The 18,042-nt window shown below is 61.5% G+C and overlaps 1 protein-coding gene across 1 annotated transcript; it reads left to right on the top strand.

The window, feature by feature from the left end:
- The first annotated feature begins 8,591 nt into the window (after positions 1 to 8,591).
- GJC2 (gap junction protein gamma 2) lies at positions 8,592 to 11,390 on the top strand. Its single transcript, XM_053218887.1, has one exon. It carries the CDS (start codon positions 8,892 to 8,894, stop codon positions 10,374 to 10,376), a length of 1,485 nt encoding a protein of 494 aa, XP_053074862.1. The 5' UTR covers positions 8,592 to 8,891; the 3' UTR covers positions 10,377 to 11,390.
- The last annotated feature ends 6,652 nt before the right edge of the window (positions 11,391 to 18,042 follow it).

Here is an 18,042-nt window from a genome sequence, read left to right as displayed (position 1 = left end):
GGCTGCCCCCTCAGTGCAGGAGGCTAGTGGTTCAGTTCTTTCTGGTGTCTGCTGCTCTGGGCAGCCCACCCCCAGCTTCCCTGTGCACTGCCTCCCTGGGGCTTCCTTTGCCCCTCCCCTAGGTCAGGGAGGTCAGTCTTGGGCGCTGGGTGGGGCCCTCATGGAGTAGATAAGGCCACTGGAGAGCATTGCCTGGTGGAGGTGCCCTGAGGCTGTGGGCAGTAGGACCTGGGGCTCTTCCTGCCTGAGCCCCTCCTGTCCTGGTCCCTGAGCTGGGCTGCAGTGGTGGCCCAGGATCTGATGCAGGAGGGAGCTAGAACCCTGCATCCTGGGGGCCTGTTTGGGCCTAGGGCTCCCCTCCACCTCGTGCGTGGTCCACTGGGCCCAGAAAGGCCAGCACAGGGAGGACCCCTGGGGGCTCCTGTTGGGGTTCCCAGATTCCCGGAGTCTCACAAGACACCTGTAGAAGCCACCCTTCTCGAGTCAGGGCTGCTGTGGCTTTGCCGTGCTGAGCAGGAGAGCTGCTGTCCCCTAGCCCTTGTCCGTGCCTATGCCACGCTTCTGTGGTGGGACCCAGACAATGGACACAGACTTGAGGTGGCAGGGAGTGGACAGGGAGGCTGGACTCTGTCCCAAAGCCCAGGTGCAGAGAGAAGGGCAGGTGGGGGCCTGGCCTGAATCTGAGGGCTACTGGACACCCCCACCCCAGGCCTGAAGGCAGGTGAGGCGGGGCCAGGCTGATGTGCAGAGGAAGGGGGGGCAAGTAGGGGAGGCCCCTTCCCTTTCTGGGCCCTGTCCAGCGCCAGGGACAATCGGGGATTCAGACCCCAGGCCTTGGGGGGAACAATGGAGCCCTTGAAGGCCCTCCCCCCACATTGTGCTTGGTGGTGAGAGGTGGCTCTGGGTCGGGCCCACGACTCGTCCAGGCACATGCCCTGGGAGGGCCAGTGTCCGGCCGGCTGGCAGGTGGAAGAGCTCAGGGACTCACATTTCCTGGCCTGGAAAAGGTAGGGCACTGCCCAGGGGCCCAGGTGTGGGCAGCCCTCTGGTGCAAAGCATCAGGCACCCTGTCTGTGGGCCCAGGCTCGCTTCTCCTGACAGGGCCCGCCCTCCGTTGTGGTGGGGGAACCTGAAGCCCCAGGGGCTGTGCAGGCCAGCTGCTGAGCAGGAAGGGAAGGGGTGCTCTTCGGACATTCCCCAGCAGCTGGGGCTCCTCAGGGCGCTGGTCCCACTGGCCCACGCCAGCCAGGCAGCTGCAGTGTGTCCAGAGGCTGGGCCTTGGGCCTCAGTCTGCTCAGGAAGGCTGGGGAGGCAGACACACCCGGGTGGGTATACCTGTCCACCCAGCACACCGTTCCTGACCTGGCCTGGGGCCTCTTTCCCACAAGTCCTCACGGGTGCCTGCTAGGCGTCAGGGGCCCCAGGGGTCACTGAGGGCAGACCAGACCCCTGTTCTCCAGAAGCGGCCCCCAGTGTGCCAGAGATGTCGTGAGTGAGTCATCTGGGCGGCCCAGGGGAGAATGGGGGAGAGGGCGGGTGGCCTGGGCAGGATGCCAGGCCAGGAGTGGCCCAGGCCTGTGGCAAGCTTATCTGGAGAGGGCAGGTGGGTGCAGCGATGGTGTAGGGCATGGGGTCTGTACAGGAGGGTCTGCAGGGAGTGTCCAGGACCTGGGAAGGGTGGCAGGAGCTGGGAAGAGGGGGGAAGGGAAGTGGAGGTACCCACCTGGCTGTAGAGGGAGCGCGGCCTCCTGCCCTTGTCGGCGGTGCCTGGGAAGGTCTGGAGGGTCCCAGAGTGGGGTGCCCTTGAGGTCCTGGCCGGCTCCCCATGCCCAGGGCTCTCTCCGGGCCTCTCCGCAGTGGTGGCCCCAGAATCACCATGACTCACTCCCCAGACACAGCCCCTGTGGGACGAGGACCCCTCCCTTCCTGGGTTGCAGGGGAAGCTAATCAGAGGGGCCCTGGGTCCTGAGTGGGGAGTGTGGCGGGGGGGGGGGGGGGGTGAGGGGAGGCACTGTGGCCGCAGAGGAGGGCTGTCGTCAGCCTGGCCAAGCTCCCCCAGTGCATCCTGCCTCTGCTGAGCACCCATGTGGTGGGTCTGGAGGAGGGGCTTGTGTGTGTGAGCAGAGGGTGAGGTGGGTGAGTGTGCTAACGCTTGTGTGTGCACCTGTGAACACGTGTGGACATCTGCATGTGGGCTAGCGCTGAGCTGGATAGGAGGGCATCAGGAAGGCCCTAGGACCCTGTGAGGGTGGGGGCTTCATTCTGAGTGCACAGGCTCCCTGGGACCCAGTCCTGTGGGCCTGTGACCCCAAGGGTGGGCTGTGGGGGTGGAACCTATAGGTGGAGTGAGGAACAGGAGGGGGCATGAAGGTAGCACCTCTGGGGGCTGGAGAGGGGAGGGAGAGGGGAACCTAGGGGATGGCAAGGAAGGGAGACAGGAGGCACCTGGGTGAGGGGCTGGGGAGGGGAGACAGAGGTGGGGAGCCTGGAGAAGGGCCTGGTGAGGGGAGACAGAGAGGAGCCTGGGGGCTGACCAGTGTCCACACTGACGGGGAGGCTGTGGTACCCTTGGGAGCTGCAGGGGGCAGATGAATGTGGCAGAGGGTCACAGGTTTGGGGACTCGGCAGCCTAGGGGTATGCAGTTTCCTCTGGGCCAGGTGGTCCAGGTGGAACCTGACTGGGGCATCGAGGACACTGGTCCAGGGGCCCAGGGAGGGACATGCAGGACAGAACCCCATGGAACAACCACAGAGCAGACAAGGGGAGACCTTGGGTGAGTCCCAAGGCTGGGTGAGGCCCTGGGCTCTGAGCTAACGCATTCAGGGCCCTGCAGGTGGTCACATGAACAAGGGGCCACCCAGGGCTGGGCATGCTTAGGAATGGGGCTAGGCTCTGGAGCCCCAAGGTCCCCAGGGAAGAGTCCCACTGCATATTCAGTGATTCTCAGCTGAGCATTCCAGCGGGGGGGGGGGGGGGTGGGGGGGTGGGAGGGGTGCTGGCAGCCCCACCTCAGTGGGAGGAAGCCCCGCCTGCCCTGAGAGGGGCTCCCGGGAGGAAGCTGGGTCAGGGATGGGAAGGAAATGGCTGGGCAGGCCCTGGCCCTCAGCCCCTTGTACACCCCCTCCACTCCCAGGACCTTTGTCCAGACCCAGGGATGACAGGAGCTTGAAGTGCAGAGCCCACCAGCCTCCTTCCGAAGTCCTCCCTTCCCCCAGCCCCACTGCTGTCCCCTCCCAGATCCTGACACCTAGCCCAAACACTTGCTGATGGATCCCGCTGAGTGCAATCCCACCCACACCTGCTCTGAGGCATCTAATCTGAGCAAAGGCCCCTGCACCCCTACACCCCCCAGGTGGTCACCCCTCCTTAGGGTCAGGGTCCTCTCTGGGCCTGCAGCCCTAGGAAGCCATCAGCCAAGGTCCTGTTCCCTGCCTGCAGCCTTCAGAGACATACCTGCCAGAGGTGGGGCAGGGGGCACACCAGGAAAGGGGGCTCCCACTGATGGGGCAGGAAGGTACTGCAGTGTGGTTATTTTACAGCCTCTCATCAGTGCACCGGTGTCACTACCACTGTCACTACCCTGTCATGAACATAAGTCCACGTTCTTTCTCTGTGTCCTTGTTCTGCCCTGGAGTCCACCAGGGGCACCAGAGCATTTGCCCTCCAGCTCCTCCAGCCCCCCAGGGACATGTGATTGTTTCTCAAGGGTCCCCCCAGGGTTTCGGGAGGTATGTGGTTGTCTCCCAAGCATCCCCACAGGGTCTCAGGAAGCATCTGGTCATCTCCCAAGGGTCCTCCCAGGGTCTCAGGAGGTATGTGGTCATCTCCCAAGCGTCCCCGCAGGGTCTCAGGAGGCATCCTGAGTCTCCCAAAGGTCCCCCCAGGGTCTCAGGAGGCATGTGGTCGTCTCCCAAGGGTCCCTCCAGGGTCTCGAGAGGTATGTGGTCGTCTCCCAAGCATCCCCACAGGGTCTCAGGAAGCATCTGGTCGTCTCCCAAGGGTCCCCCCAGGGTCTCAGGAGCATCTGGTCATCTCCCAAGGGTCCCCCCAGGGTCTTAGGAGCATCTGGTCATCTCCCAAGGGTCCTCCCAGGGTCTCAGGAGGTATATGGTCATCTCCCAAGCATCCCCGCAGGGTCTCAAGAGTCATCTGGTCATCTCCCAAAGGTCCACCCCCAGGGTCTCAGGAGGCATCTGGTCGTCTCCCAAGGGTCCCCCCAGGGTTTCGGGAGGTATGTGGTCATCTCCCAAAGGTCCACCGGCAGGGTCTCAGGAGGCATCTGGTTATCTCCCAAAGGTCCCCTCAGGGTCTCAGGAGGTATGAGGTCATCTCCCAAGCGTCCCCGCAGGGTCTCAGGAGGCATCTGGTCATCTCCCAAAGGTCCCCTCACGGTCTCGGGAGGTATGTGGTCGTCTCCCAAGCATCCCCGCAGGGTCTCAGGAGGCATCCTATAGTCTCCCAAAGGTCCCCCCAGGGTCTTAGGAGGCATCTGGTCGTCTCCCAAAGGTCCTCACAGGGTCTCAGGAGGCATGTGGTCGTCTCCCAAGGGTCCCCCCAGGGTCTCGAGAGGTATGTGGTCGTCTCCCAAGCATCCCCGCAGGGTCTCAGGAAGCATCTGGTCATCTCCCAAGGGTCCCCCCAGGGTCTCAGGAGGTATGTGGTCATCTCCCAAGCGTCCCCGCAGGGTCTCAAGAGTCATCTGGCCATCTCCCAAAGGTCCCCTCACAGTCTCGGGAGGTATGTGGTTGTCTCCCAAGCATCCCCGCAGGGTCTCAGGAGGCATCCTGTAGTCTCCCAAAGGTCCCTCCAGGGTCTTAGGAGGCATCTGGTCGTCTCCCAAAGGTCCTTGCAGGGTCTCAGGAGGTATCTGGTCATCTCCCAAGGGTCCCCATCCCGGGTCTCGGGAGGTATTTGGTCGACTCCCAAGCGTCCCCGCAGGGTCTCAGGAGGCATCTGGTCGTCTCCCAAAGGCCCCCCCTGGGTCTCAGGAGGCATGTGATCGTCACCCGTGGGCCCTCCCCCAGGATCTCAGGAGGCATCTGGTCATCTCCCAAGGGCCCTCTCCCAGGGTCTCAGGCATGTGGTCGTCTCTCGAGGGTCCCCCCGCTCAGGGTCTCAGGAGGCATGTGATCGTCTCCTGAGCTCCAACACCCCCCCCCCCAGAGTCTCAGGCATGTGGTCATCTCCCAAAGGTCCACCCCAGGGTCTCAGGCACGTGGTTGATATCTGGTCATCTCCTGAGGGTCTCAGGCACGTGGTTGTCTCCTGAGGGTCACCCCCATGGTCCCTCCTGGCATGTACTTTTCTGCAGGGTCTCATGTGACATTTAGTCATCTCTTAGGGTCTCCTTAAGGTCTCGGGTGGTATTTGTCTCCTGAGCGTGCCCCCAGGGTCTCAGTGGCTCGTGGCCATCAGGTCTCCTTGTCCATGCTGCCGGGTCCAGCCTTCAGTTCCCTTGTGATCACACCCCTGACTGTGTTGATGTCAGGTATCTGTAGCCGCCTCTACAACTGTTTCCTGTTGTCTCTCCATTACCTGGGTGCTTTCTGCGGAACACCAGGGCATCTACACGTGTGCTACAAACCGGCCTCTCACTGGGGTGGGGACTTGGGCCAGCGTCCACTGTCCGTCCCTTCTTGCGGTGCCGGCTCTCTGGAAGGGCCCTGCCGAGGAGTGGGGAGCCGTGTGGCATGGGTTGTATAAACTGTGTAGAACTCCCTTCTCTTCCACTTTAATTCGTTTAGTCGTTTATATCAGTACGGACTCACACTTATTTTATAGTCTAGTTTAGACGCTAGAGTCCAATCTGTAATACTGCCTTATTCCGCTATCACCCAGATAGGTGCAGCTTCCGACACACGGCGCTCCTGCGACGTGCTTCCGGCTCCCTCACTGTGTACGTGTGCGCGTGTGTGTGCGTGGCTGTGAACTCATGTGTGGGCGCGTACGTGAGCATGTGCGTGCTTGTGGGCATGATTGTGCGCGCAGGCATGCTCACGTGCGTGCTTTGTGCGTCGGTGTGCGCGTGTCGGTGCGTGGGCTCCCCCTTGTGGGCACGGGGCGCACGCGTGTGCGTGCTTTGCGCATCAGTGCGCGCGTGGGCGTGCGCACGTACATGTTTGTGGGCATCGGTGCGTGGGTGTGGTCACATGCATACTTTGTGCGTCAGTGTGCGCGTGTCATTGCCTGGGCTTGTGCTTGTGGGCATGGGGCGTGCGCGTGTGTGCGTGCTTTGCGAGTCAGTGCGTGTGTGAACGTGCGCACCCCAACTCATCGGCTCTTTGCTCTCCCGCCCAAGCACGTGCCCTGGCACCTTTCTTGTCCCCAACCTGGCACTGGTCGCTTCTCCAGGAGCACAGCGTCTTTTACAGAGAGTGGGACTGTGGTGCGTGTGTTTGCTGCTATGGATGTTTGCGCATCTCCACCGTCAGTTGATAGGCAAGGGAATACGCGTGTGTACAAACCCTGTGCACACTCGTGCCGGTGACATTCTCTAGGGAGCCATCTGTGTCATGTTCAGCTAACACGGGTTCACAACCAGGTCTCCCACGCTAACCCACGACCACATGGGACATTCCAGCATCCCCCCTTCCGCCAGTCTACAACCCCCAAGCAGTGAGAACCCTAAATCTGATGGGTGCCGCCTGTGAGTCTCTGCCCCCCTCCCGAAAGCAGCCTGCCTCCCCCAATGCACAGGGGATGGAGGAGAGGAGCCTTGCTCCCTACAGCTCCTGCTGGCCCGATTCTCTCCTGAGCTGAGGGTCTGGAGGGCCTGCTCTGATGTGCCCTCTCTCCAGGGCAAATCTCATCTCTGGGGCTCTGACCCTGTGGGCTTGCCCCCCAGGGCATTGCGCCGTTCCTCACACCTCCCGCAGGGTCTGCCCCAGTGCAGAGTTAGAGCTAGTCCAAGAGTCCCCCATGCAGGCCCCTCCGCTCGGTCATGGGCGTGGTGGGCACACATACACCCGGGAATTGGCACACCCTACAGTGAGGTTCCCCCACACGCCTAGAGCTGGTTGTTAAATACCACACACCAAGGGCTCTTCCTCTTTCCACTTCTGGGGCACCCTCCTGGCAGGAAGAGAAGAGGTGGAGGCCCCTCTGCCACCCCTTTCCTGGGTTCTTGCGGGGTGGGGCTGTGGGTGTCAGCCTCCGGTGATGTGGTCTGGGGCAGGGACATATACTGGAAGAGTTGAGGTTAGAACGAACTGGGGGGTGGGGGTGGGGGGGAAGAGTCACTGCCTTAGATGGGGGTTGGAGAAGGCAGCCTCGGAGGGCTGGGTGTGCATGTCTGTGTACCCGAGAGTGTGTGTGCATGTGCACCAGTGTGTTTGTTTATAATTGTGTGCAGATGTGAATGTGCACGCCTAGTGCTTGTACAAATATCTGAGTGAACCTCTGTACATTTGGGTTTTAAGTTTATTTCTTTTGAGAGAGAAGGGGAGGAGCAGAGAGAGAGGGAGACAGAGGAGAGAGAGAGAGAGAGAGAGAGAGAGGAGAGAGAGCATTCAAAGCAGGCTCCATGCTGTCATGGCAGAACAGGGCTCAAACTCACGAACTGTGAGATCATGAACTGAGCGGAAATCAAGAGATGCTCTACTGACTCAGCCACCCAGGTGCCCCAAACCTCTGTGCATTTGCTTATAAGTATGTGCACACACGAGCATGCACGTGTGTCTGTGGGTCCATGTGCCCTGCTGTATGCACATGTGTGTCCGAGTGCATGTGTGGCTGTGCATTTGAGAAGCGTGTGTGCCTGTGTGGCTCTGAGGGGCGCTGCGCACAGATGTGAGGAAAGAGGGTCACTTCCCCAGGAACCCAGGCTGCCCCCTCTTCCTGCCCCCACCCATGGGGAGAGGCCCCAGCTGCATAAAGTGGAGCTTCCCCAGAGCCCCTGCCCGCCTGCCTCTGCTGCGCCATCCCACACCTGCCCACGCTGCCTCCCGTGCCCATTCCAGAGGGAGGAGACCAGAAGCATTAGGCACCCTGGGGTCTCCTGTCCCCAAACTACTCAGCAGCAGGTACTGGCCTTGGTAGTGAAGAAGGTAGGGTGGGCGGTGGGAGGCTGTAGCCCCTCCCCCCTTCCTGGAGGCGCAGGGAGGTGAAGGCAGTGGCCTTCTCTTCCCCAGCAGGGGCCCACCCAGGGATCAGCTGATCTGCAAGGGGGCACTGGTCTGGGACAGTGGTGAGTGGCCCCGCGACTGTCTCCAAGTGTCACAGATGCCCTGGTGTCTGTGTGCCTCACCGACCGGTCGGTCCTGGACAGATGCCTGGCCTCACTTGTCTTCCCCGAGGGGATGTCTGGGCCAGGAGACAGCAGAGGGCAGGGTAGTGTCGGGACTAGAGAGAAAAACAGCCCAGAGGGCTGGGCAGCAGCCTGGGGCCAGCAGGTCCCTTGGGGGGGCATGAAGTGTATGGGGGTCCCCTGTACAGACGGAGGAAGCAGGGTGTGGAGGAGGGAGGGGGGAGGGGTGCACTGTTGGGGGAGACTGGGACAGATGGTTCTGGGCGGCCATGGGGCTCCAGGGGGTGGGTCTGGGGGATGAGGGCCAGTGTGGGGGGGGGGGAGGGAGCTGAGGAGCCCAGATCCTGGAGGCCTCCGGGATGCTGGGAACAGGACTCCATGAGACCCTCTCCAGTGACCTGCGCGCTGCCTCGGTGCGGTGAGGGCCATGGATCTGAGCTGACCGAGTGGGGCGGCCCTTGGTTTCCCTTTTGGCCCCATGGCCCTATGGCTCTCAGGGCCTGGGGTGGGTGGGGTCCCCAGAACTAGGGGACGGGCGCGGCTTATAAGGCGCTGGGCTTTCTTGGGCGCTGGTGCTGCTGCAGGCTGGCTGGTGCCCAGTTCTGCTCACAGAGGCCCTGGCTTCTCCCGGTATCCATTCCCAGGATGTGGCCAGGACCGGGGGGGGGGGGGGGGGGGGTGGGCACGGCGCTCCTGGAAGGGCTAGGCAGAGTCCCAGCTCCGGGCGCCCGAGGTCCGCCCCCTCCCTATCCTCCCGCGACGCCCCCCCCCCCCTGCGTGCGCCCCTCCTGGCCGACGGTCCGTCTCCCCCTGAGGTTGAGCTCTGCTCCCGCTCCGCAGGTCCCACCCCCCGCCCCTATGACCAACATGAGCTGGAGTTTCCTGACGCGACTGCTGGAGGAGATCCACAACCACTCCACGTTCGTGGGCAAAGTGTGGCTCACGGTGCTGGTGGTCTTCCGCATCGTGCTCACGGCCGTGGGCGGCGAGTCCATCTACTCGGACGAGCAGACCAAGTTCACGTGCAACACGCGCCAGCCTGGCTGCGACAACGTGTGCTACGACGCGTTTGCGCCCCTGTCCCACGTGCGCTTCTGGGTCTTCCAGATCGTCGTCATCTCCACGCCCTCCGTCATGTACCTGGGGTACGCCGTGCACCGCCTGGCCCGCGCCTCCGAGGAGGAACGCCGCCGCGCGCCCCGCCGCCGTCCGACCCGCGCGCCCCTGCCGCTGCCCCTGCCGCCCCACCCCGGCTGGCCCGACTCCGCCGGCCTGGGCGAGGAGGAGCCCATGCTGGGGGGCCTGGGCGAGGAGGACGAGGAGTCGGGGGCGCCCGAAGGCCTGGGCGAGGAGGCCGAGGCCGAGGACGCGGGCGCGGCCAAGGGCGCAGGCGGAGACGCCAAAGCGGCTGGGTCCCCGGGTCCCGCCCGGCAACACGACGGGCGGCGGCGCATCCAGCGTGAGGGCCTGATGCGCGTGTATGTGGCCCAGCTGGTGGCGCGGGCTGCCTTCGAGGTGGCCTTCCTGGTGGGCCAGTACCTGTTGTACGGCTTCGAGGTGCGGCCTTTCTTCCCGTGCAGCCGCCAGCCCTGCCCGCACGTGGTGGACTGCTTCGTGTCTCGGCCCACCGAGAAGACCATCTTCCTGCTGGTCATGTACGTGGTCAGCTGCCTCTGCCTGCTGCTCAACCTGTGCGAGATGGCGCACCTCGGCCTGGGCAGCGCGCAGGACGCGGTGCGCGGCCGCCGGCCCCCGCCCGGCGCCCCCGGCCCCGCGCCGCGCCCGCCGCCCTGCGCGCTGCCCGCCGCGCCCACCGGCCTGGCTTGCCCGCCCGACTACAGCCTGGTGGTGCGCGCGGCCGAGCGCGCGCGCTCCCACGACCGTGACCTGGCGAGCCTGGCGCTGCAGGCGCTGCGGGATGGGCACGCGTTGGAGGACCGCGAGAGCCCGCCGTGCCCCGGCCTCCCCGCGGCCGCCCGGGGGCCCCAGCGGCCCGGCGCCCCCGCCTCCGGGTCGGGCAGCGCCACGTCGGGGGGAACGGGCCAGGGCAGGCCGGGCGCCAAGCCCAGGGCGGGCTCAGAGAAGGGCAGTGCCAGCAGCAGGGAGGGGAAGACCACCGTGTGGATCTGACGGCCCGCCCCTGAAGTGGCCCGATCTCCTGCAGGCCACGGCTGGGGTGGGGGGCTGGGGCTCTGGGGGAAGGCCAGGGTGCAGGGCGAGGAGAACCACCTGCCCTCTCTTTCTCCTCCGCCTGCTCCGGGCCACCCGGGAGGGGCACCAGGTTGAAGGCATCACCCGCTCAGCGTCACTGCCCCTCCCTGCCTGAGGTCTCCCCTCTGTCCAGGGGAGAAGGAGGAGGAGGGACCTGCGAAGGGTCCCCAGCTCTGATCCCTAAACCCGAAAGGGTTTATGGGACTGTGGCTGCGGGGGTGGGGGCAGTCTGAGCCTCACCTGTGTGTGTGTGTGGGGGGGGGGGTGTGTCTTGGCCCTCTCCTCCCCCACCCTGCTCCCCTGATCAGCCCATGTGTGTCATGGCAGGCCCGGCGCTCGTCCATACAGCCTGCAGCAGCAAATGGGGTTCCCTCCCAAACCCCCCACCTCCATCCCCAATCCACTTCCTGTTTCCTACAGAGCTGAGAGCACTCCTAGGTCTTTCTGGTACAGAAGGGGAAACCGAGGTCTGGACGGGAAGGGAGGGACAGAAGGGGAGTGCCGCATCATCCTGTGGGAGGGCAACCCCCCCCCTCCACAGTTCCCTCCTGTGCTGAGGCCCTGGGGTGGGTGGAAGGGACTGCATTCTCTGGAGCTTCTGTACCTCTGTGGTTCGGCCCCTCCCCCTGGGACAGACGTGTGGTTCTGCAAAGAGGCCGATAGCCTGTTGCCAGGGAGTGCTGGGACTCCGGTTTGGGCCATTCTGGGGGATGGGGATCCTGGCTCCCATCTACCCCTTCTCTGCCTTCCGTCCCCCTCCCTAATTCAGACACAGCCGCCAAAGCAAAGGAAACAAAATAAAACTAACTTTTGTTTACAACTGCATGTTGTGTGTGCATGTGGGGCATGCGCACACGTAGGTTGTGGGTGCACACATGTATGTCTACCCTGGCGCGCGCACGTGTGTGAGTGTGCCCGGGTGTGGTGTGTGTACATGTATGTGTGCACACACGCGTGTGAGTGTGCACGTTTATGTGTATGGCCTTGGCCCTACTGGGACACCTGACTCAGCTCCAGTCTGGCTGGAAGAAGCAAGGCCCAGGCCAGTTGGGTGCCTTTCAGTGTTGGGTAGTGGGCGGGGCGGGGCTGGATGGGGGGCACAGCTGAACCCACAGATGGTGACAACAAAGAACACAGCCTGGCACACATACCCAGAGCCTAAGTTCAGCCTACAGTCACAGGCATGAAAGGCAGAGTACAGTGGATGTCATTATGTGGACTCTGGTCACAGCTTGTAGCGTGAAGGGCAGAGGTGGGCACATAGGTGGGGAACCCCATCGCTCTTGACCCCAGTGGTCCCCAGTCCCCTTCAGGCCCAGAGCACCCCTCCTGGCCTGAAAACCCTCTTTGGTGTCCCCAGACCAAACCCCGATCCCAATGTCAGCCTGCCTCTGATGCCAAGAACACGCTGGGTCCCCTGGGGGAGCCCTGTCCCAGGGAGTCCCATAGAGCTATGCCAATCCAGATTCAGAGCAGAGACACACCTTGCATCTCCAAGACAGAAAGGGTCACGTGACCGGCAGTGTTGTCCTGGGGGAGTCAGAGTCTCTGTGTGTGGCTGAGACCTCCTCACAGCACAGTGACTCAAGAGTACCTGGCAAAGGCCAATGACTCTTATCGGCAGCCCCCAAGTGACACCATTTCCACTGCAGCCACAGGCCTGTGGGATCCAAGAGCAACCAGGATCCTTCTGGGACCACCAGGGTTACATTTTAAGAGGTACATGTGGGATAGGATCTCTGTGGCCTCATGGAGAATGCCATCAGCCACATGGACCCTGCAAGGCTTAATCAGCTATGACCCCCTCCACCATAGATGAAGCCCCCTGACCCCACGCCGGGGACTGCTTTTGGGAATTTGCGGCCACTGACCCTTCTTAAACCACAACACTACCATCCTCCTATAAATCCCCTCAAGGGTATAGCCTGTACGATTTCTATATCTCAGCCCCCCTCCCCCCGCCCACTCTCAATTGGTCTAGATACAATGTGAGGCAGTTTGGGTCATCAGGAGGAGGACTCTCCCCCAGGGCTGCTGGGGAAACTGGTTTGCTGTGGGTCAGGCTGAGTATCTGTGCCCAGTGGTTCCTGCCAACACCAGTCTAGATGTCACGGTGAAGGTGTGTTTTTAGATGAGATTAACACTGGCAATGAGCATTCTTTGGTAAGGCAGATCGCCATCCCCAGGGTGGGTGGGCCTCATCCAATCAGGTGACGGCCATAAGAGCAAAGACTGAGGTTCCTGAAGAAGAAGCCATTTATGTCCAAAGTGCTGCTGTTGGTAATATTTGTGTCATCCTGATTGGGCCCTAGGATTCCCAGAGTGAGCATAATTCTGGGGGTGTCTTTGAGGTGATTCTGCATGATATTCACACTGAATCTTTAGACTGAGTGAAGTCCCTAGTGTGGCTGGGCCTGACCCAATCAGGTGAAGGCCTGAGTAGTGAAAGGGAACTCATTTTGCCTGAGTGGGCTGGGACATTGGTCTCCAACCTGCAGACTCACTCAGGCTGGGCCAACAACCCAGCTCTCAGGCCTCCAGCCTACCCTGCAGATTTCAGACTTGCCGGCCCCATAATGACATGAGCTGGTTCCCTTAAAATAAGTCTCTCTCTCTCTCTCTCAATATATATATATATACATATATATGTATATATATGTATATATATATATACGTATATATACATATATATATATATCTCCTATTGCTTCTGTTTCCCTGGAGAACCCCAGCTAATACACATCCTATCGGCCAGAGTGTGTTAACAGGGCATCCCGTTTCAAGGCTTGGGGCCTGCGGATACCACTGGGGGCCTTCAGTTTTGTGAATTTTCCATGGCCATGGTTTAGGTTCCCACTGATGCCATGCCTCACTGACGTCACGCCCTCTCCACTGATGTCACTGGCTGTCCCCAGCCTCAGCGGACCTGTGCATCACCCAGGGTCCTGCCTCTGACACCCTGTCATTGCAGACACAGCCCCAATGCCACACCTGAACCAATCCTCTGAAGGACGCGGCATATAAGCTGCTTGGGGCTGGGAACTCCCAGAGGCGAGGCTTTATGCTCACTGTGCTACTTGGACAGACCCCTCTCAGTGCGTGCCTTGGTTTCCCCATGCACCTGGCATGGCATGAGGATGAAGGGCTGAACCCAAGGCACAGAGCCCAGGCCTCCCCGCCTCACCTCACTGCGTGGTGGTGGTGGTGGGGGGTGGTCCCTGAGCTGGGCTGGGGGGGTAGTCAGAACAGGAGCAGACGGGATGGCCTTCTTGTCTCACTGTCATCCGTTTCCACGGCTGGAGCCAAATGGCCGGCTGTTCGGGGAGAGCAGAGGGCCGTGGGGGGGGGGGGGAGGGGGCGGCTGCTTGTGAGCTCCCAGAATGGAGGCAGCTTCCTCTCTGCCTTTGGGAAGGGAGGAGACCGTGAGGGGAGAATAACAGGAAGCCACCCCTGGCCCAGTGGCAGCTGGGAAGTAGGGTCCAGGACCCCCACGCCTGCTGGGTTCCCAGCTCTCCACCCCTCCAGGGCTCATGGCCTCAGAAGAAGCAATGGCACACAACCCAGGTCCACCAGTGTGGTTCCCTGAGAGGCTCTGCGGCCAGGCATTCCCCCCCTCCCCCGCAGCCAGGCAGACCCCAGCCACTGTCCCCAACAAATGCGGAGCTGAAGGTGCAAGGCAGGGGGCACCTGAGAAGGGGCAGCCCATGTGCAAGGATCCCCATTGCCAGGCTGGCCCAGAGATCTGGGAGGGCTTCCCGGAGTAGAGGGCTTGGAGAAGTGCTAGCTGGCAGGTGCAGGCAGCCACTGGCCACGTGTGGTTCTGGACACTTCAGTGTGGCTCTTGCGAGAAGCTGAAAGTTTCATTTAACTTGGTCTGAGTTGCTGTGCACTTGACCAGCCCTAGTGTGGGTAGTTGCTGTGCTGGACAGCGCCGAGTGGACTGCACCAGGAAGGTCGGGACGGTTCCCGGTGGCGCCGGGCGGCAGTGCTGGTGGGAAGCAGACTCCTCTGCTGGCCAAGGGGCCGGCTGACGTGAGGCTGGAGGAACGCGCCCCCCCCCCCCACCCCGTGTTGTCCTGGCCGCTTCCTCTCCATCCTCCCCAAGCTGGCAGCGACGTGCCGGGTCACCTGTGGAATGCCAGGCCAGGCAGAGGAAGACCTTCTCCATGAAGGGCAAGCAGCCAGTGGCCAGCAGCCAGGGGAGCCACATACCAGGAATGGCAGGTCACAGCCAGGATGCCAGCCAAGAGGGGGACCGAGGGCCTGGGAGACACTAGGGGGCTCGGGGGGCCATCCGCATCCCTCACCATGCTGTCACCAGGCTTGCCAGGCCCAGCTGGGAGAGACCCAGTACCTCACAGGTTTGGGCAGCATGGCCTTGGGTAGGGCTGGACAGGACAAGGGGGAGTTGGGCAAGTAGGGGGGCTGAGCAGCCTGAGGCTCAGGGATGGGCGGGCACGCGGCATTGGCGCTCCAACCGTGTGCTGATGGGCCGTTCACGCTGAGATGGCCCATGTTACCCGTGCCCTGGGGATGCAGCAGGGAGCCACATAGGCACTCAGATCAGGTGAATCAGCAGAGTATCCAGGGCCTTAGGAGGAGGCCAGGGTGAGGGGCCAGTGCTAAGACCTGGGGTGGAAGGCCGTGGGGTCACTAACAATGGAGCCGCAACCCCTTTATAGTGGGGTGCGCTTTAGCATTCACAGTTGTTCTCACGTGGTCCTCTCAGCATCCAGTCCTGAGAAGACCACCTGATCAATCCCAGGGGGATGCGCTGTGGGAGTGAGGTGTCACACAGCCACCCCACTTCCTGGATGCAGGTGTGTGGAGGGGAGGTGTCAGATATGGAGCTCTAGGGCCCCGGAAGGGGTGTGCAGGTCATGTTTGTGCAAACATGCTTATGTTTCAGGAACAGGACACTCAAGGGGAAATGCCCGGCAGGCTGTGGGTCTGGACTTTTGGGGAAATGCCCTGTGTGTGGACACAGACTTGGAGTGTGGTTGGGGGAATTGGTGACGTGGTGGGGACGCATGGAGCTGGGCCCAAGGATGGCCCTGGAGCCCCACACCGGGGGCTGGCTCGGCCTCGCCTCCAGCCCTGTTTGCACACAGCATTGGGACTAGAGCTCAGAGAGCTCGATCAGGACAGGAGGGGCAGTGGGCAGTAGAGCCCAGACCACACAGATCCAGGGTGGGGGCAGGAAGCCAGCTTCCATCTCCCACCTTGGCTGGGGCTCTGGGGAGTGCAGGAGGATTAAGAGGCAGTTCTTATGCAGCACACAGTCTCTCAGTTTCCCCCAAAGGGGAGCAAAAACAGGACAATAGCTGATGGGGGAAACAGGGCTCAAAAGCTATGCCCCCCAAATACCCACATGCGAAGCTCTGGTCTCCCGTGTGACTGTGTCTGGAGATAGGCCCTCCGGAAGTAATTAGGGATTCCCGAGCCCTGGCCCTGCAGGCCTGGTGTCTTCTCAGAAGAGACACCAAAGGTGACAAGGCACCATGTGCACGCCACGGAGAGGCCTCAGCAGACACCGGCCCTGTTCCTGGGCCTCCAGCCTTCAGAGCTTTGAGAAACAGGTGTGTGTTGTATAAGCCACCCAGTGTGTGGCATCTGTTGCACAACTGATTCACACACCTAGGAAAACAGTAGGGAGGTTCCTTGAAAAATTAGACACAGAATTACTGTATGAACCGGCAATTGCCCTCAGGGTACATTCCTGTGATAGTGTGATTTATAGTAAGAAATACGGACTTGGCCCTTGTCACTCTTTCCTGGCTCAGAGCTCCTAAAGCCCTTGGGTTTCCCAACTGAAGACAGCAATGAAGGTGTCATGGTGTTCATAACAAGCCCGAGTTCATGTTGTTGCGGTGACTTTGGAAAGCCCCTAGGGGGGGGCACCTGGGTGGCTCAGTGGGTTGGGCATCCGACTTCAGCTCAGGTCACGATCTCGCGGTCCGTGAGTTCGAGCCCCGCGTTGGGCTCTGGGCTGATGGCTCAGAGCCTGGAGCCTGGAGCCTGCTTCTGATTCTGTGTCTCCCTCTCTCTCCGCCCCTCCCCCATTCATGCTCTGTCTCTCTCTGTCTCAAAAATAAATAAACGTTAAAAAAAAAAAAAAAGAAAGCCCCTAGGGATGGCGGCTGGTGGCTTATGGACCCCACCATGGGACCAGAGAGTTGGAGGCTTCAGTCCTGCCCCTGACCTCTGGGGAGGGGAGATGGAATCAATCACCAATGGGCAATGGATTAATCAATCACGTCTATACAATGAAACTGAGAGGGACGGTCTTGGGGTTTGGGGGGGGGGGCTTCCAGGCTGGGGAGCACGTGGAGATGTGGGGAGAGTGACATGCCTGGAGAGGCATGGAAGCTTCCCACCCCTTCCCCAGTGCCTCACCCTGGGCGTCTCTTCCATCAGGCTGTCCCTGAGTCATATCCTTTTGTAATAAACCACTAATCTAGAAAGTGAAACATTTCCCTGAGTTCTCTGAGCCCCTCCAGAACATTCATCAAACCTGAGGAAGGGCCGTGGGAACCTCTGATCTGTTGCCTGTGGCTTAGAGCACAGGTGTCATCTGGACTTGGGGTTGGCACCTGAAGTGGGGGTGGTCTTGTGGGGCTGAGCCTGTGGGGTCTGACGCTGACTCCATGTGGACAGGGTCAGACTGGTGTGGCAGTCTGGTGTGGCAGACTTCCAGCTGGTGTCGCAGACTTCCCCTCAAGCACAGGGGGTGATCCTAAGTGTCAGAGAGAAGGGCAGAGTGTGAGCAGAGGACACACAGGAGCATGGTTGTACACACAACACCCAAAGGAACTGAGAGCAGGGTCTCCGAGAGATGTGTATACATATGGCAGCAACATCTACAACACCGAAGGGGTGGAAGTAACACAGACGTCCGCAACCTGTGGGACATCCATACAACAAAATCTCACCCATCCTTCAAGAGGAAGATCGGACACCTGCTACCGAACAGACGAACCTAGAGGACGTTATATGGCATCAGCCAGTCACAGCACGACACACACTGTGCGATCCTACTCATGAGAGTCAGGTTCCCGGAGACAGAGGGGACTGGGGGCCCCACGGGCTGGGGGCCGGGTGAAGGGGATTAGTGGTCGGCAGGAAGATGGCAAGTTCTGGATAGAAGTGGGGGACGGCTGTACACGATAAGCGCGCGCTGGCTGGGGCTGAACTGTGCGCTTGAGATTTCAGCGATGGAGACCCTCATCTTACATGCACATCACCATAGTAAAGCAAGAGGAAACCTCTTGGAGACCAGGAGCAGGGCAGGTGCGTCCTACGGAGGTGCCCAGCCAGGATAGTCATGGGGCGGGGCGGGAGACTGACGGAGAGCGCCTGGCCCGCCCCTCAGGCACAAGCCCCACCTCATAGCTCCGTCCCCGCCCCTCGCCGGCACAAGTCCCGCCCAGCACACTTCGTTCCCGCCCCTCTCGAAGCTCCGTCTCGCGCGCAGGCCTGTCCTTCTCCGCACAAGTCCCGCCCCACATGTCTCGTCCCCGCGCACGCCCCGCCCCCACGTGCAGCCCCGCCCGCCGGCAGAGGCCGCTGTGGCGTCCACCCAGTT

The sequence above is a fragment of the Acinonyx jubatus genome, chromosome A1, assembly GCF_027475565.1.
Source record: "Acinonyx jubatus isolate Ajub_Pintada_27869175 chromosome A1, VMU_Ajub_asm_v1.0, whole genome shotgun sequence".
NCBI lineage: Eukaryota > Metazoa > Chordata > Mammalia > Carnivora > Felidae > Acinonyx > Acinonyx jubatus.
Note: the sequence above shows the minus strand (reverse complement) of the source record. Positions and strands in the feature narration are given on the sequence as shown.

Bases quoted from the DNA above. Each gene is read 5' to 3' on its own strand.
- GJC2 (XM_053218887.1), top strand. From the start codon at position 8,892: ATGTGGCCAGGACCGGGGGGGGGGGGGGGGGGGGTGGGCACGGCGCTC.